The 19866-nt window shown below is 41.6% G+C and overlaps 1 protein-coding gene across 1 annotated transcript; it reads left to right on the top strand.

Moving 5' to 3' along the window:
* Positions 1–106: 106 nt before the first annotated feature.
* SNX18 (sorting nexin 18) lies at positions 107–19421 on the top strand. Its single transcript, XM_048292564.1, has 2 exons — positions 107–1795; positions 18891–19421. Exons 1-2 carry the CDS (start codon positions 250–252, stop codon positions 19142–19144), a joined length of 1800 nt encoding a protein of 599 aa, XP_048148521.1. The 5' UTR covers positions 107–249; the 3' UTR covers positions 19145–19421.
* The last annotated feature ends 445 nt before the right edge of the window (positions 19422–19866 follow it).

The raw sequence follows: 19866 nt of genomic DNA, 5'->3' as shown, positions 1-19866 counted from the left end.
GCGGCCGCTCTGCGCTCGGCTGCTCCGCCCTGCCGCTCGGCTCTGGATTAGCGCAACTGGCGACGTGGGACGGACCGGCCCGGCCCGGCCCCGCGCCCGCCGCCGGCACCGGGAGCGGCTCCGGGAGCGCAGCCGGGCAGGCCGCCGGCGGGACGAGAAGCCCGAAGGCGGCGGCACTCTGGTGCCGCAGCCCCGCCGGCGCGGTGCGGTGAGGGGCGGCGGCGCAGGGAGCGCCCCGGGGGGGCGGCTATGGCGCTGCGGGCGCGGGCGCTGTACGACTTCAGGTCGGAGAACCCGGGTGAGATCTCGCTGCGGGAGCACGAGGTGCTGAGCCTGTGTAGCGAGCAGGACATCGAGGGGTGGCTGGAGGGCGTCAACAGCCGCGGGGACCGCGGGCTCTTCCCGGCTTCCTACGTGCAGGTGATCCGCGCCCCCGCCGCCGAGCCACCGCCGCCCGCCCGCTACGCCAACGTCCCTGTCGGCGGCTTCGAGCCGCTGCCGCCCCCCGCCGCCTTCAAGCCGGCGGCGCAACAGCCCCCGCCCGAGCCCTTTCCGCCGCCCCCCGCCGGGTATCCCTTCCCGCCTTACGGCGGCTCCTACCAGCCCAGCCAGGGCAGCGATGACGACTGGGACGACGATTGGGACGACAGCTCCACGGTGGCCGACGAGCCGGGCGCCCTGGGCAGCTCCTACCCCGACTACGAGGCGGCGGGCGGCGGCGCCTCGGGCCGGTACCGCCTGTCCACCCGCTCCGAGCCGTCCCTGGGCCCCCGCGGCGCGGGGCACCCGCCGGGACACTCGCACCCGCCCGGCGGCGGCGGCGCCGCCAAGAGCTCGGCCACGGTGAGCCGCAACCTCAATCGCTTCTCCACCTTTGTCAAGTCCGGCGGAGAGGCCTTCGTGCTGGGCGAGGCGTCGGGCTTCGTGAAGGACGGCGACAAGCTGTGCGTGGTGCTGGGCCCCAGGGGCCCCGAGTGGCAAGAGAACCCCTACCCCTTCCAGTGCTCCATCGAGGACCCCACCAAACAGACCAAATTCAAGGGCATGAAGAGCTACATTGCCTACAAGCTGGTGCCTAGCCACACCGGGCAGCAGGTGCACCGCCGCTACAAGCACTTTGACTGGCTCTACGGGCGGCTGGCCGAGAAGTTTCCCGTAATCTCCGTGCCCCACTTGCCAGAGAAGCAGGCCACTGGCCGCTTTGAGGAGGACTTCATCTCCAAACGTCGCAAAGGCCTGGCCTGGTGGATGGACCACATGTGCAGCCACCCGGTGCTGGCTCAGTGTGATGCCTTCCAGCACTTCCTCACCTGTCCCAGCACAGACGAGAAGGCCTGGAAACAGGGCAAGCGCAAGGCTGAGAAGGACGAGATGGTGGGTGCCAACTTTTTTCTGACCATCAGTGTCCCCACAGGCCCTGGAGCCAGCCTGGACTTGCAGGAAGTGGAAAGCCAGGTGGATGGCTTCAAAGCCTTCACCAAGAAGATGGATGAGAGTGCCCTGCAACTTAATCACACGGCCAATGAGTTTGCCCGCAAACAAGTCACTGGTTTCAAGAAGGAATACCAGAAGGTGGGGCACTCCTTCAAGTGCCTCAGTCAGGCATTTGAGCTGGACCAGCAGGCCTTTTCAGCTGGCCTCAACCAAGCCATAGCCTTCACTGCAGAAGCCTATGATGCCATCGGGGACCTCTTTGCAGATCAGCCCCGGCAGGACCTAGATCCTGTGATGGATTTGTTAGCGCTATATCAGGGGCATTTGGCCAACTTTCCAGACATCATCCATGTGCAGAAAGGTAAGACCCTTGTGTGTTTTCTGAAACAATTTAAGTTTTATGTGTCAGTGATATGCAACAGATATAGGAACCAGGGACTAAATTTGCCCTGTGTCTGTCCTGCTGGCCTTGGGTTCAGTCTTCCTGTGTTTACTCAGGTAAGTAAACCCTTGCTAGAAATAACAAAAAACACATCAGTGACAATTTTTTTCCTGTGTCAAAGGCCTAGACATAGCTGGGAGTTTTGCTGGTCAGAGATTGCTGTGTTTGGCTGTATATCTCTGAAAGCAACCACATCTAGCTCTACTGCTGATACACTAAAGATTAATAGGCTTGTTTACAAACCCTGGAAGTCAAGTGGTATGGAACATCTATTACTCTGAGTTACATTAGGTATCTTAAATCTCCATCTAGTAGGTAATGAATGTGAAGTAATATGAAGATGCAGGCACTCCTCTGATTGACTGCCCTGTTCAAGGTGCATGTGGAGGTATGTGTTTTGCAGCATCAGTCTGATGAGACATTTAAAGCTGCTGGGTCATGTCTGTTCAGCCAAGCATCTTGTGGTGTCTTTGGAAGAGTAATGATCAGCTACAGTGTTCTTAGTTGGAGTTGCTCAACCTTTGCCCTTATTATCATGAACAGATGCTGCTCGCCTGATATCCTTTCAGCATTTTTCTAGCTAAAATAAGCTTTTCAGGTTCAGGTTGCTATTTGTAAGGTACTTTGTAATCTGTCAGAATGAAAGAAACTCAAAAATGAAAAAAACATCTGCTACGTAACTAATGACACTTGTTCAGATAAACAGAAGTTTGTAGTACTGTGTATGTGGAGATGCTGCTGTTAAATTATTGATAGTCATGCACTCTTTACCACTGCAAGTAGGTAAGTCCATCATTCATTCTTTTCTATGTTATATTCCTTACCTGTAGTTTTCAACTCAAAAGTTCAGGAGGGTATGGGGATTTGAGCTGTAAAAGAGACCAAGAAAACATCACATATGCTCAGCAGAAATAGGCATCCATAAGTTACCCAGGAAAATGCATGAGCTTTGTTGAAAATTATTTTGGAGATTAATAAGTTTTGTTCTGGATCCCAAGTGAATTGTCACCCAGGGGGAATCAGTCTTTTTGTCCTTACATGGCATTTCCACGGGTTTTGCATCTGGAACATTAAATATGGTAAAGAAAGAGTTGGAAAAGTTTTTTTTAGCAGAGCAAAAAGATGGGCTTCCAGAGGTATGCACTGCTGGGAACATCTGAGGAAAGAGAGTTGCTACAAAGTGCACTATTTGTTGTTATTTAAGAAAATAAGCTTTTTATAAAAATTGCATGCATCTAAGTCAGATTTCCATTCTGCTGTCAAATCTCAAAAATTGTGAGTGGAAACTTAATTTTATTTTGAACAGAAAGGGGAGGTGTGAAGCCTAACATTTGAGGAGTTGCTTTGCTAGCTGCTGTGGTGTTGTGTTCTGATAACAGCTTTCAAATATTTTAGATTTGGAGAGATGGATCGCCTTGGCAATGCCTCATGTTTAGGAGCAGAGCACGTTAAAGTGAGTTGTCATCTAGTAGGATTATCTGTAAGCTTCTAGAAAAAATAAAGGGACAGATATTTTTATTAGTTGGAAAATCCAGCAGACTGTATATACTATTTAAATAATGCATCCTCAAGCTTTAAGGTTATATGGAGGTCTTCACTGAAGTATTTTTGGAAACAAGGCTTTGAAGAGAGGATTGGGAATAATAAGGTATGCAGTGAACCCATCCTTATTTCTTTTGTAATTCTGTTTGAATTTTGCACCTACGGGTGAACTGGGAAAGGTTCATGTAAATACCTAGAGCAGTGCATGAGCGTGAAATATGCAGAGGTGATTTTGGACTAGAGCACTGTCTTGGAGCGGCTTGGAGAAATGTCCAGCTCTCCTGCATGCGGCTATTAATGCTCCAGCACCTCTGGGCTAGCACTGTGTTCACAATATCATCTATGGTACATACTAGTCATAGGAATATGGCATGGGCATGAGAGGTTGGTCTCTTGAGTGTCCATGGTCGTGACAGGAACAGAATTGTGTGGGTTATGTGTTTGTTGTTGTTTCTGCTACAGGACAGCAAACTAGAGGAAAACTGAGAGTCCTGTTTTGCATACCGTATATTGCTGGTTTATTACTCTTAAGAGGTACTTCTAAAATGGTACAGCTTTTAAATTTCAATCTGTAAACTTCAGAGGAAAATATGAACTGTTTGGTGTTCTTGCAACATAAAGGCTTTCTTTTAAATTTACTGTCTGGGATGGTTGCCAGTTTTGAGAAATAATACTGTCTCTGTAGACTATACAAATGTCTGTTGGTGATAAGAAGTCATCTGAAAAATAGAGTTGATGTGTTTTTCTTCAAGGGGTTTATTTTCTAGTGTACAACCTCATTAAGCAGTAAAATGACACCTAAGTTCCCTTATAAGTAGCAGAAGCAGCAGCCTAACTGATACATTAATTAAATAGCCATGCTTTTAAAATGATGAACCTTGAAATTAGGAGTAGTGCTCTTTTTTTTTTTTTTTGCTACATAATGCAAATATATTGTTTACTTTGGATAAAACTGAAGATCATATTCCCCTGGACCTAAGAAGGATGGAAAAACAAAAGCAGCTGTATCCAAAACATGCCTGTATCTGTGCATAGAGCTGGAGAACCGTGAGTGTGAGAATGATCAACTCCCAGTCAACCCTCAGCTCAAGCTGGATCCCTGCAAGTGTATGGGGCTTGATAGGATTCATCCAAAAGAGCAGGGTGATGTCATTGCAAAACCCTTCACAATGATTTTTAAACAATCTTGGAAATCCTGAGAGGTCCCAGCTGACCGGAAGCTGGCAAGCATTGTCCCAGTTTTAAGAAGGGCAGGAGGGAGAACCCTGGAAACCACAGGCCTGTCAGTCTCAATTCAGTGTGTGGTGAAGTTACAGGGAAGATTATTCTGGGAGATGTTGAAAAACACCTGAAAGACAAAGCAGTCCTTGGTCACAGCCAGCACAGCTTCATGAAAGGAAAGTCCTGCTTACTGAATCTTACTTCCTTTTATGACAGGGTAACCCACCCAGTTGATCAAGGGAAGCCAACTGATGTGATCTTTTTGGATTTCAGTAAAGCTTTCGTTGCTGCCTCTCACTGTATCCTTCTGGACTAAGTGTCCAGCTCACAGCTGGACAAACATATCCTGTGGTGGGTGAGCTACTGGCTTATGGGTTGGGCACTAAGGGTTACAGTGATTGAGGTGTCATCAGAGTGGGGATGACATTAGATTAGAGGGATAGGCAATCACCAACCATGTGAAGTTCAGCAAGGGCTAGTGCCAGATTCTGCACCTGGCATGGGGCAGCCCTGGGGAGTATGGACAGTCAGTGTGGACAGACTGGGGAATGAGAGGCTGGAGAGCAGTGCCATGGAAAGGGCCCTGGGGGTCCTGGTCAGTGGCAAGTTGAACAGGAGGCAGCAGTGCCCTGGCAGCCAGGAGGGCCAAGCGTGTCCTGGGGGGCATCAGGCACAGCATCGCCAGCCGGGCAAGGGAGGGGATTGTCCCCTCTGCTCTGCACTGGGGCGGCCTCACCTCCAGTGCTGGGGCAGCTTTGGGTGCTGCAGTATAAGACATTAAACGAACAGAGAACATCCAGAGGAGGGCCACGAGGATGTTGAAGGGTGTGGAGGGGAAGCCTTGTGAGGAACAGCTGAGGTCACTTGTTCTGTTCAGCCTGGAGAGGAGGAGACTGAGGGGAGACCTCATTGCAGTTACAACTCCCTTGTGAGGGGAAGAGAAGGGGCAGACACTGATCCCTTCTATGTATGACTGATGACATGACCCAAGGGAATGGCCTGAAGTTGTGTGGGGAGTTTTAGGCTGGGTATTAGGAAAAGGTTCTTCACCCATAGGGTTTTTGGGCACTGGAACAGGCTCCTGAGGGAAGTGGTCCCAGCACCAAGCCTGACAGATTTCAAGAAGCGTTTGGACATAGCTCTTGGGCAAATGGTGTGACTCTTGGGATGTCCTGTGTAGGGCTAGGAGTTGAACTCAGTGATACCTGGGGGTCTCTTCCAACTCAGCATAGTCTGTGATTCTGTAATTTTAACTGCCTTGTCCTGTTATGCTTTTGCTGTACTGCAGTTAGCTGAAGAGCTGCTAACGTGATTTTTAAGTGCATTTTGTGCTATGGACTGAGAACTTTGCATGTTTGAGGTTTTGTTTGAAAACTTTCTGCAAGTTCTGCAAAAAGAGCCACAGATAAAACTTTCCCTCTATGTGGGCTTTGTCTTTTTCCCTAAAATTATGAATCAAAGCCATGTAAGCCTTGCTGTTGCTTTGTCTGCATGTTACCAGGAAAATGTGTTAACTGTTGTGCTTTTAATTGATCTGGGATTCAGGTCTTTCTGCCTTCTGTGCTGAGGACATCGTATGTGATCTGATTTGTGTAATTTGTGTAAAACGTGAACCAACAGACTGTGGGAATATTTTCAAACTGTTCATTATCTTATTAATATTGTTAATTGACATTTTATGAAATGGCAATAGCTTCAATAGGAGATTTTACAAGATTCCTTTTCCTCTTCTCTTTTACAAGATTCCTTTTCTTTCATCTTGAGTTCCTAATGTTTAAGGAAATTTCTGCAGGGAAGGAAGAGTTAAAGTTCCTGCAACAGGAGAGACAAAGGAAGTATTTGAACATTTCTGTACCACATGCCAGTCGAGGATCAGCTTGGTCAATGCTTTGAGAGAGACCTCTCCTGGTTTCATATACAACCTAGTCCGGGTCTGATGATTCATTGGATTGAACCCTACAGCAAAGAATGTGCCAAGTTGGAAACCCCACATTTCCATCTGGAAATGCTTGGTTTGAGAGTCCCACTGAGGCTAGTATAGAGCATATCAGTACCAAGGCATACATCCCTTACAAGAACTTCTTGTTCAATAGGTTTTGTTTGAAAAACTAAGTGATTAGGGAAAACTGGTGCCTGGATAGGGTAGATGGCAGAGTGGTGTCTGAAGCTTCTTAACACCCTAGATTCACCAACTCTTTGATGAATCCAGCCCTCAACCCCTTGTAGGTAAATGCTTCTAAAGTGCTTGCATGAGAATTTTCTTGGGCACATACGTGGGTTTTTGGAATGAAAGATACATATTAGACAGATACACTTGTACGCAGTTTTCTTTAGCCTCCGGCAAGAGATTTGCAGAAGAGGGATATCAAGTTCCAGGGGCTCAAAAAATTCAGCTGCATTTTGTAATTTTTTATTGTAGAACTGGTGTATCTTTCAAGAAATACTGGTTCAGGTTTTTTAATTTTGAGAAGAAAAGCAGCTTCCTATTTGTAATGGATAATACCTTCTCTTTTATGCATTTAAGGTCTGCTTGGGGAAATTCCCTAGGCATTCTTGGTGAAATAATTTCTACGTATTAATTGCTAAAGCTTCACTCAATTTGATGCAATCTTCCTACTTCAGTAATCTTCAACACAAATGCTCACTGCAGGCCCATGCAATTTCAGGTTCAGAAAATTTGTGCACTTGTGAGAATTGGAGACAGCATATGCTAGTATTCTAGCTCATTCTTGTCTGGCTCTCTTGTCTTCATATTGCTTAGTGAAAGTAGAGAAGTTTGGGGCATTTTGGATTTCTTTCTTTCAAGTTTTGTTTGAGGAATTACTGTAATTGGCCTCGTGATTCATAAAGTGGAAGAAGTACTAACATGCTGTTTCATCTGTGCTTTCCAGATTTCTTCTCTCTCTTAACATTATGATGTTAGTGTTTGACAAACTTCTGGTTATGGGTTTTATAAGAGATCTGAGAAAGTGGTTCTAAATGTTTCCTAAGATACAGGCAATTCCATTTCCTTTGCATGCCAGGATTTAAGAGAATTATTTTTAAAAATAACCTGAATGATTTACTTGTTTCTTGGTCACTATTTGTGAAAAGTAAAATAAGGTAAAAGATCTTATTTACCTGAAGCAAACTTAATTCTAGACATAGGCTTTAAAGAATGCACTGGGTGTGTTTTTAGAATATCTTACAAAACTGTAGATGAAAAATCTATCCAGACAGAAGTGCATCAAAATTTAAGGCACCAGAAAACCCAAACAGCACTGGAATCTGGAACTCTCTAACATTTTCAGGTTCCTTCTCCCTCTTCCCCCGAGAGGGAAGGAGTGGTATTTGTATTAATGAATTAATCAGACTGGTTAATATTGGCACCTAAAATTTTATATCACAGTGTAAAAGCAGTGCTTTTCTCTCATGCTTACTTCCTAAGCTCTTCAATTTGTTGTGCAGACGAATGGGTTTTTTCATCAGTGTTTCTGCTTTTATCCACCTTTTAGGGTTTTTTCCTCCTCTGTCCCTCAGATGCATATACTTTGCATGGGCTTCAACTCAGGTAGCTGCTGGTTAAGAGCTAGGCATGTAATCCTAGCCAGATGACCCTTAGAGCAGTAAAAAGAGATGGGCACTTCATCTGTGTAAGAACTTTGGTGAGAAAGGATGTACTGCACCAGGATGACTTGTATTTTTTGCCATGTCAGCCTCCCCATAGCTGTTGCAGTGATGATGTAACACTGTCTGCTTGCTGCTGCATTACTCAATATTGTCTCCCAATATTTGAAGGTAACCTTAAGGAAATGGAGCTAAAATGTGAAAGAATCTTCACATTTAGAAACTGTATAAAATTACAGCTGCTTTAGTGTGTGTGAAATCAGAGGACAAGAGTAAATGACTAAAATTGAGTGGTAGCTTTACTTGAAGAAAATTAAACAGGAGGAGGGAAAAAAAAAAAGGACTTCTATGCCCTGTCTCTGAAAGATGTATGGCTCTTCTTAATGTATGATTGTTTTTTCTTTTCCACTCCCCCACAATCTCTGTAGCTTTCTAGGGGAGCAAGATTCATACTGTCCTGATGGGTTTTTTTCCTATTACCTTTTGAAGCTAGTCTGATATTATACACCTTCAGTAACAGAGAGACATTTCATGGCTAATAAAACACGGGTTTGTTTTTTTTAAAAACCTGCTGGTAGGAGAGGATGAGTATAGCTTTTCCTTCCATGGGAGAGACTATACATGCATTACTGCACACCAGGAAGTCTGTCCAGTCTACCCCCTTAGTCCTAACAGGAGAAGTTTTGATTGGAGCTAACACCTCTAGGTTTGACTGCAGGCAGTGCATATTTAAATAAATATAAATTTTCATCGGATTTTTAGTCACATCACAGAAAATGCCACATATTTTGTGCTCACCACAAGCAGTAAGGCCTTGTCTACTGGGAAGGCCCCGTGAGCAACTAGGAAGTTGCAGAACAGTGTATTGAACATTGAAAAATTCAAGATTACATTGTAGAAGGAAGAAATAATTCTGTTTCAAAAACAAAGTAGTGCCTTTCGAGAGACATACAAAGAATCTAGATAGTAGGATGATTCTCTTGCAGCTCTGAGTGTTCCTGGTCTGGCTGAAGGGGCTTCAATCCAAATACAGAAGACAAGAATTGGTAGACTGAAAATATAAAGAAGGTCCCAGAGTTCTTCCAATTCTTTGTTAGCACGTTATCAAAAACAAACAAGCTGACTGATTTTTTCAGTTTATAAGTCACCTTTGAAACAAGGACGTGTTCCAGCCTTTCCAGCATCTTTCCGTGACTTCATTGTTAACTTTGTTTGAACAGTTAAAGTGCCAAGTCAATAAGTGCAGACTGTATAAGCTTATCCAGCTGGCACCTTATGTATTTTAAATTGCCTGGTTCAAATAGCACAGAATTTGAAAATTTTAATTAAAAAAGTAGGAAATTACATTTGGCTGAGACCCCAGACATGAGCCTTATCAGGGCACTAGGGCAAACAAATGGCACATGCTTTCTACACAGTCTTGTTTGTATCTTTCATGAAGGCCATGAGGACTTAAATAAAATGGAAAAAAAACCAAACAAAAAAAAACCCCCACCAAACATTTAAACAATCTGTGCAGTTCTTGCCAGTGACTTTGGGTTGTTGCTGTAGCAGAACAGGAAGAAATGTGATGTTTTCAGCCTTTGTTTTAAGTAGGTACACATCATGGGTGGACAACTTCTGTAACCATAATGAACTAAGCTACCCTTTTTATACCTACGTGCAGTTCATTAACAGTGTGAAAAGCAGGTTCATCCTGTGATTTGGAGTGTATACTGCTTTGTTGTCCCATGGTAAAAAGCAACTTACTATTCTAATTTTTTTTAGAATTTTTATTATTTTGAATCTTTATATGCATGAATAGCTATGCTGGCTAACTAGCAGTATAGTATATTAAAGAAGCTTTTCTTTGAAATAATAGGAGTGTAGATTATATTATTATAATTTCCACATGTTTTGCTTTTGTACTATATAAAATATTTTTATTGCTTACATTAATGATGGCTTACCTTGAATATTTTTTCTGCAACAGGAATTGTACTTCTTTTTGTCCTTACAGGAAAACATTCAGATATCTAAGAGAGGGCAATTAAAGGGTACTAGGATAAAGTAAACCAGCATCTGCATTTTATTTGCATCTTGCCTCTTTTCTTATGAGTTTATGTTAAACTGTCTATACATGTTTTATTTGCTCATCTTAGGACAGTAGTGGAGCTAAGCAGATGATGATGGACAAGCAAACATCATAAGTTGTGCTTGTTCTTTGCTTTTCTTTTTGCCTTAAGAGAAAACAACATTCAAAAGCAGGTGTTTCATTGTGCCCCAATAAAGCAGTGATGTAAGAGTCAGTGGAACTTGCATTTATACTTACTTCTCTCAGTAATAGTGTACATTACTGGACATTGATAACACAGCGTTACCTGTCTTCCCCTGTCCATCCACATACCATGAACCTTACAAAAAGTTTAACAGAAGTCACGATTTAATGTAATAGTGCTTACATCCATATTGGAGAGGAGGAGGAGACGTTTCTGCTCATTTGTTGTTAACCAGTTCTACTGAAAATTAATTTCTATTACCCATGCACAGCATAACTTCTTATGGTTGTTGTTTTGAAGTCAACATTGTGAACAGAGCATTTACAAAATCTGTTAAAAGTCTGTAACATCTTTCTAACATAAAATGCTTGTTCTTGGCATCCTATTTGGAAAAATTAGTGTTCAGAACCTGTGTCAACTGAACTGTAATAGACCAACTCCAATTCTGGAAAAGCAGAGTTCTGTATTAAAAGCTCGTTTGATGCCCCAGTTAGATGTAAACTAATGGGAAGTACTAAAAATGACTGAAAGGTTTCATCTTGGTACTTCTGCAAATTCCAATTGCTAAAATTTTCAAGTGTGGTCCTGAAAAACATGACTAACTTTCTAATGGGCAAATGTACTGTGTTTCTGGTGACCAGCCTGGTTTATGTTTTGCTCTTTTCTGTCCCCCCAGTCTGCACTGCCAGCTGAAACCATACCAAAGGAAAACTGTTTTACATGGTACATGTGAGTGCCAAAAAGTACAGAACTGGGCAAACCCAGCATTAGTTAGCATTTGCCTCTCAGACTGTGGTGCAAAATACTATATTTGTGATAACAGAGAGCTGTACACATAGTTCAGCTGGATTTTACAATCAAATGATTCCTGGTGGGCCTCCTGTCAGACATCACTGTAGGTACTTGTAAAGTCAAAACTATTCACGAACACAGTTTAAACATACTTTAGTCGCTAAAATAAGGTCATTTGTTTGCTTAAAACACTGCTGGTGTACAATACATCAAAAGATAACAGTTTTGACGTCACTGCATTCAAGATTTGAATGGAAAATATTCATCTCATTTTACATATTTTTTCAATGTGGCTACCTATGTAGCATTATGTTTTGTTGGGGTATTTTAAAATTTTGTTAATGTCATGATGTGAGACAGTAGATGCATTAAAATGGTAATTCTACAATGTTTCTTTCATTTATTTGACCATCTTGCTGTCACTTTCTGTTATAAACACTTCCAAAGGCAAAGTATGGCATATGCTCACATAGCATGGTCCAGCAAAACATTTGTGCTGGAGGTGCTGTACACCAAAGCTTGTAGTTTTCACTGGGGTACTCTGGAACTGAAATGCCCATTGGCAGTATGGAAATCTAAATATGTTTTCAGTAGTGTAATCGTTTTAGACTCTCTGACCATACACAGGTATGATTACAGTCCTTGTAGATTTGGATAAGTAAATCGGCTCTGTATGCTCTTCCTCTGTGTGTGTACACTAACCAGCAGATGTATGCTTGATGAGTCTAATCAGATCTTAATAATCATATTATTTTAAATTTTAGAAGTATTAGTTAGACATGTATAGTGGCCAGTAGCCCTGGTAGTTTTGAAAAATTGTCATTTTACACTGTGCATTCTAGTACCATTAATTTGGTTTACGTTAATTAAATCAATTTATAAGTTAAGATCATCAGATGAGGTTACAACTAATTAACTTTCTGAAATCTCTAGCAAAGACTGTTTTATTTGTGTGCGATCTCTTGGTTGTGTACATTAAAAAGTGACTTCAGTTTGAACTGAAGAATATACTTTTGAGTGTCACCTTTCAATAAGCTTTGCAGCAGGGTAACTGAAAGAACACATAATTATGTCCGATGTTAATAACTCTGCAGTCAGTCAATGTTGATCTAGATATCAGCAGAGTACTGTAATTTATAAATCTACATTTACAGGATAGTACTATGTTATTCTGGGCTCTTTTTTGAGCAGTGGGCAGCAAAATAATAAAACACAAACCTTACTTCTTAGACTATTGTTAGGCTGCAGATTCTAAAAGCATTATAGCCATTTTCATGTATCCACAAAACCCCTTGTAATACTAAAGTAATTGCAGTTTGATGTATTTGAGTTTTATACTTCTGACATTTCACTGTGGAAAAGGGAATGTTGTTAAAGTGGTTTTGTGCCCTTAAGGAGAAGAATATCATCTTTTAAACACAAAGGCTGTGTTTAAAAACTGTTGCGTTGGCACTTACCAAAAACAAGTAGCAGGATTTTGCCTTTGGTTTTGAAAATCACTTGCTTTTTTTTTGCTGTAAACCTGTAGATTTTAAAAAAAGCAACTCATTCCGGTATTAATAACTGTAATGGTACTTTTTGCCTGTGACATTCCTTTTAGTTCAGTCTCTACTGAAAAAGTCTTCTGGTTTTAATTTCAGGCAAATTCCTATTATGCTGCTTTCCATTATAAATCTTGGCCAGAAAATGTAAAGAATTTGCAGAATCTCAGTGTAGGCTTCTTTTGTTAATCAGTGCTCAGAGCATTCTTAAGAAAATAATCTGTCAGTGTAGCAAAATCTCTGGTTACAAACTATTTCACTTGCAGTTGAGAGGGAGAAGTTTGGGGGCCTTTTTCGTAGTAGGATTTCACATTATGTGTTACCTCACTGTCGTGGTTTAAGCACAGCTGGAAATTAGGCACTGCACAGCCACTTGTTCAACCCCTTCCTCTCTTCCTCTCCACTCCCCCCCCCCACCTCCACCCTGGCCCCAGTGGAATGGGGAGGAGACTCAAGGTAAAGCTTGTGTGTTGAGATAGGAACAGTTTAATAATTGACTGATACTAAAGTAAAATGCAATAATAATGGTGAATAATAATAATGATGATAATAAAAAGGAAACAAACAGGTGATGCACAATGCAATTGCTCACCACTCACTGACCGATGCCAGACACCCCTTCCCAAAGCCAGATCTGCTGTGCTTCTGGGTAACTGCCCCCAGTTTATATCCTGGGCATGACTTCTGTGGTGTGGAATATTCCTTTGGTCAGTTCCAGTGACCTGCCCCAACTATGATCCCTTCCAGTTTCTTTTGTGTACCTCCTCTCATGCTCTGCCAGTGAGGAGGAGGGTGGAAAAAAAAGTCCTTGACTTGGAATAAATATGCCTTAGCAAAAACCCAAACATCAGTGTGTTATCAACACCATTCTCATTCTGAGTCCAAAACACAGCTACTTAGTAACGGCTACTAGAAGACATTAACTCTACCCTCGCTGAGACCAGGACACTCATGAAATGCTTCTGCAACTTCCCTTGTGTTGGAGCTAATGATTGTGTAACCCAGGGCTGACCTGGATCACATAGCTAAGCCATTGATAAAGCTAAGCCATCATCTCTCTCCCCAGGCCAGTTGCATTCTTTCATTAGATTAGTCATTTGAGACATCTTGTAACAACATCTTTGCTAGGGGGTAAGAGGGACAACCATGTAGACCAACTTGCTCCAGCAGCACTCTGCTGGATTAGAAATAATGTTATTTCCATGCATGTGAGCCACCCAGGGTTTGCTTTTTCAAATCTTTAAGCAAAGAGCTGTAGTTAAATAATCTCATAATTAAGTAAGGAAAAAGAAAACAGTTCTAGTTACTTTATCTGCTTTTACATCCTTTTATGAAAGCAGCATCATGAATATATTTTTTTCCCTTTCCATTAGAGATGGTGTCTAGATTATAGCAGTGTCTTGTAAGAAAAGTAAAACAAAGAGAGTTGTTCGACAGGTTCAAAGCTCTCCCTTCATTAATGTGCTTTGAAGGGCACATCATGCTACTAGACGATTTAATGTGCTGGACAGATGAATGGTGGGGAAATGTAAGTTGTTGTACCTTCTAGTGAGTAGTGCACTAAACGTTATTTTGTAGCTTGCTGATAGTAGAAAGGTGAAATATTTATTGCATAGGTCGTCTGTCTTACTTGCACAAGATTTCTGAGGTGCAGCTGCTGAGAGATTGTAAGAAAAAAGAAGTGTCTTTGCTCTGTTTTAGCATAATTCATCACTGAAGTGAAAGAAACGCTTTAATAACTGCAGTGATAAAGGCATTACAATCATAGGATATAAAAAATAAACCTGCTGGCTCTTACAAGCTGGGTGAGTTTTCAAGCTGAGTGTTTTGAAGTGAGATACTGAAGACTTCTATGCACTGGTGACTTAATGGGTTCTTGAGACTGACTGTGAATTTCAGACCCTAGTGACTTTAACAGGCACTGACCACTGCTTCAGGTGCTGTATTCAGCAGCGTTGAGCTGATGCTTGTTTGTGTTTCATCCATATGCAGCATTACAGTATCCAGTTAAATCATTGCTGCTACAGCAATGTACTGTTTGTATTTTTTAAGAATGGACCAAGCCCAGCCACGAAACAGATGTCATTGTAGTAAACACTGTGCAAACAGAGAGCAAAAAAAGGGCTCGTGCCCTGCAGAATTTTGTGTGGATTAGTAGCTTCAGACACAGCTGATGTTTCACTCCCGTTTGTTGCATGCAGCACTTGAGAGCTGATGTTTGGGTGTTTTGATAAGAGGTGGAAAGGGGAAGATGGTACATCCCTAGCAGGTGTCGCTGTTCTTTGGCTTCTGATTGCATATGCTGGCAGGCCTGCCTTCCTAGGGAGACTAAGGAGTTGAGTGAAAAGCAGTCTGGATTGCAGTCTGCAAGAGCTGAGCCCCCAAACTTTTGCCTTCTGGCCACATTGCACAGTGCAACTTCGACTTGAACACACATATGCATCAGCATGGATTCATAGGAGTACATGTGTACTTCCTGTGTGGAGGAAGAGTGAGTGTATGGATCCAAACCCATCCTTAGCTGACTCTTCACACATTCTCAGAACATTTGTTACTGGAATAAAACTGCAGATGATGTGAAAATACACTGTTTGACCCAAACCTGAGTGCTCTCGGGTTAAGTTGGTTTTGTTTTCTTTTTCCCTGATTGTATATAACTCTTCCTACCTCATTGCAATCTCATGTTTGCATGAGTAGCTTACTGTCTCAATACACTTCTTTTTTTCCTTATAACTCCTCAGCATTCATTTAAGTTGCTGTTTTTGTACAGTGTTTTATGGCTTGAAATTCTTTCTTTCTATCAGGAACTCTATTGTCCCTGTTTTCTTGGCTTCTAGCACAATACACTAGCACAAATTTTGCTAGCACAAATGTCCCTCGCTAAACGTGTTTATATCATTTTGTGTTGTCTAATCTCATATTTCAAAACAAGGACTGAAATCTGAGTCTCTTTTAAGCCCTTAGCTGCATTCAGTGAGCACCAGCATCTGTTTAATATAAGGCTTTGGGCAATAAACATCCTTCGTATAGGCTTTTCCCCACCTTTAGAACAGAAAGAGATGTAGCACAGTTTTTGTATGATTTTTAATCCAGGCCCTCTTCGCTTGCTTGAAAGCTAGTCCTGATCACTGGAACATGATTCCTGACAGAAGGTCTTTTCCATAGACCAGACTTTAAATGCATGAGCAAGATTGTACAGAATCTGTACATCTGGATCTAAAAAAAAAACCCAGTAATTTATTTTTATGTAATCCATCCCTCTGGGAACAGAGATGGTGTGTATTTATCCCAGGCATGTACTCAGCAGGAGGCTTCCTTGAGCCAATATGCACTGGGAGGTGGCTCCTTCTGTTTCTTTTTCCTAAAATATGTGCTAGCCTTTTCTGGGACTGCTGTGATTCTGCCTTTCTTTTTTTTTTTTTTTTTAATATCTCTTGCTTTTTTTGATTGTCTGAACAAATACTTGGTATTCACATAATTAAAATCAGAAACCAGGAGAAGTTTCTGCAGGTGTACTTTTAGACTGCGGGGCCTTGGTCGCCCCAACATTCCACAAGGGTGGCAGCAGGAGCTGTGAAGTGCTGGATTAGGCGCTGAGTGTGATGGATCAATTAGTGAAGATGGAGTTGGAGGAGTTCATGGTGTACAGCCTTGGGTGCAGTAGGTCAGGAGTTGTGAGCTGGGAGTCCTTAGGGGTTACCATGCCCTAGTTAGGCATCTCTGTGCAAGACCCTTCTCTTCAAGAGGGATGTGCACAAGGGGCTGCTCTCCAGTCCCCAGTTCCCTGTCCTTTTCCTCTTGTTCACCATAGGATGAATCACTGAACTTTCCACATCAGTAAATCTCTGTTTCAGCTCAGGGTTTTGCTCACATAGATTAAAATACAAGAACTGTAGATTATGAAAAGGTGTCTGGAGAAAATTTGGGGGTTTTTTGTTACAAAAGCTGCTTTCAAAGCCATGAAAACTAACAGCACTTTTTTACTACGATTTGCTAAACTAAGTCTTGCAAATTTCAGTAGATGCTGAACAGCTTAAAAATGACGTTTTAAAACAAATGATTAATTGCTTCTTAAAGCAAAGCACATGGGTTTGGTTTTGTTTTTTCTTTTCTCTGTGTTTAAGGAGGATTCCTTGATTGTCCTAAAATAAGATTTTCCCTCTATGTAGTTATTTTAAGATTAATTATATGACTAATAATTAAGTGCTTCATTTAAAGGCATTTCAAAAAAACCCCAAGCAAGTTTATACTTAAGCATATGTATGAGTTTTGTCATATATTGCTGACATCTGGGTGTAGTCTGTCCAGGTTTTAAAGGAAATGCCACTACAGGACCAATATGATCCATATGCGTTAAGAGAGCAGTGTTAATGATTGTACCTTTTCCCATTGGATTCCTTCCCTAATTATAAATCTTTTTCCCTTTTTTTTTTTTTTTAACAGCAAAAAATTGCATAGTATATCTAGTCTGGAGGGCAATAGTGTTTGGTAATGTATGTTTTTTATTATATATTTTTATTTATAATCTGAAGGTTATACATGCTCCAGAGCTTATTTATGCTTTGAGCTGCTGATGCTGTGAATTTCAGTATTCTTTTCCAGTTTGGTCATTCTAGAAATAACATCTAAAGCTGTTTCCCACATGACAACTGAAGAGTTGTCATGTTTATTTAACTAGCTACATCTGGCTTCCAGTAAGTCCCAAATTTCTGTTTTTCACAGCTGTGCATGGATTCCTGTTGTGCCCACAGAGCGCAGAAAAATTTTTTGCTAAGACTGGTTAAGTTTGTTGAAAGGAGTGTTCTTTTTGTAGGAGGAGGGATTAAATGTTTTTCAGAGTGTACCCTACCTCACAGATTCTTTACTCCTTAGAGGACAACATACAGATCTTCTGGCACAGCGCCACTGCTGGCACTATTGCATGTGGAAAAGGTTTTTCAGTGGTGTTTTTGGAGCCAGGCTGAAGATGAAGAAGTCAGTCAGCAGAAGCAGCCAGTGCCAAGCTCTTAGCCATCATACTGTCATGTCATGGGAGCCAGGAAGGTGTGGAACACTGCCTCTGCCTTGCAGCCCCCAGAGATAGACACTGCCCTTGGCCTTCAGGCAGCACGCTGTAGTCACATGTAAGAAGTGTAATCTGGAAGGAGAGTTACGATATTACAAATATTTAAAGGAGCAAGAATCTAGTGAGATGATAAAAGCGGTACTACTGATTTGGTTTAGTTATACAAATAAAATAAGCGTATAATGTTTAAAGCAAAGAAGTTGCTCTGTGGGAAATTGAGTCCAAGAATATGAATGTCTTAAGAGGTATCTTGGTATTCTATCATTTTATGGATCTGGTTTGGGTAGGTCTGTTTTGGGTGATACTTTGCCTTTGTAGTATGCATGTGATTTAATTAGCTATTTGGAGAAGGACTGTCAGTTCTGTAACTGCTTTTCTACTAGCTTTCACAGCACTGCTTAAGGTCTACCTGGGCATCTGTGACTTTGAGATAAACTTTTAGATTCTCTAGTACTCAGTAATTAATTTTGGAGTTATCTCTGGTGTAAAAGCAAAAACATGTATTGACAAGATTTTGTGTATTAAGATCTGCTTTTGATATTTCACAAGGATTGGGAAAAAAGGATATTTCATATAGTCCAGTTATTAACAAAGTTATTTTTCTGGTGTTTATGTAGGCTTAAATTGGTCTGACTAGTTTTCTTGTGCTTTCACTTACTCCGCTACTTGTATAATGATAGTGTTATTCTCTGAAGGACTCCATCTGATTTTTAAGGTTGTGAAATAGGATGTTTTAGTATCTTTTGAATGCTTGAGCCTTAAAAAAGTGTTCAGTTTTATTTTTTACACAGGATCCACTGATCTGTGATTTTTCTTACATTAAAAAGCTTTTATTTTATTCCTTTTCATTCACACATATATATATATGCACACCTATAAATACGCTGAGAATAAGCCTTATACAAATCCTTGTTGTTATTAAATCACTTGTTAAAGTTCAGTAGTCAAGTGTACATGGTCCTCACAGTTTTGTTTTGTTCTTTACACAGGAGCCCTTACCAAAGTAAAGGAGAGTAAGCGGCACGTGGAAGAGGGGAAGATGGAGCTCCAAAAAGCTGAGGGCATTCAAGAACGTTGTAACATTATTTCTTTTGCAACCCTTGCAGAAATTAATCATTTCCACAAAATTCGTGTGAGGGACTTTAAATCACAGATGCAGCATTTCTTGCAACAGCAAATACTCTTTTTTCAAAAAGTGACACAAAAGCTAGAAGAAGCTCTTCACAAGTATGACAGTGTTTAATCTCTGATTTGTGGACTTTGCTCAGCACAAACATGACCCAGGCAGCAGAGCAAATGCTGCTGAAGAGCTGTTGCCAGTGGTAGATGGCGGTACAAGGATGGGTTTGTGTTCACCTAGAACCCGGGTTTAATCTCCGATTATGTAGAAAGGAAACAGTTATAGGGCTATGTAGTAGAAACAGTACCACGCATTGTAACTAAGTTATATTGTGTATGCCTACACCATTGTAACTCTTTTGAAATAATGAATATACTATTTGCCTTATTGCTTTTTGAAATATGGTATCTTAGTGCATACTTCGTAGACCTCAAAGCCCTTTGGGTATTTAAGGAAGTTGGCTAGATAAAAGCCTGCTTCAGATGCCTTTTTACTTTCCTAGATTTGGATTTCCTAAATTCAAACAATTCTCTGTTTACAGACTCCTACTAGAGCAGCTATGTGATTCTGTGCCTTTAGACTCTATTTTTCCTTTTCTAGTAAGTCACATTTTTATGATTGAATGAATGAAGGGTTGATGCCTATGATGGGAACTGATGATGAAACCTCTCACTGACTGGAAAAAAAACAGCTGCCATCCAGTTTGCATACTTTCTTATGACCAGTGTTGGCTCAAAAGGGAGAACTTAAATTTATTCACACTTTCCCTGAAAATGGAGACTACTTGTTACATGTACTAGGATGTTAAGCACGTGTACAAAAGTACACCACTTAATTCCCTTTCT

Source organism: Corvus hawaiiensis, chromosome Z, assembly GCF_020740725.1.
Source record: "Corvus hawaiiensis isolate bCorHaw1 chromosome Z, bCorHaw1.pri.cur, whole genome shotgun sequence".
In the NCBI taxonomy this organism is placed as follows: domain Eukaryota; kingdom Metazoa; phylum Chordata; class Aves; order Passeriformes; family Corvidae; genus Corvus; species Corvus hawaiiensis.
This window is presented reverse-complemented; position numbering and strand designations above follow the sequence as displayed.

What these genes read in the sequence shown, in the direction of transcription:
- SNX18 (XM_048292564.1), top strand. Translation starts at nt 250, where the DNA reads ATGGCGCTGCGGGCGCGGGCGCTGTACGACTTCAGGTCGGAGAACCCG. An exon ending in CATCATCCATGTGCAGAAAG is followed by an intron (nt 1,796 to 18,890) that starts GTAAGACCCTTG and finishes TTCTTTACACAG; the next exon opens with GAGCCCTTACCAAAGTAAAG.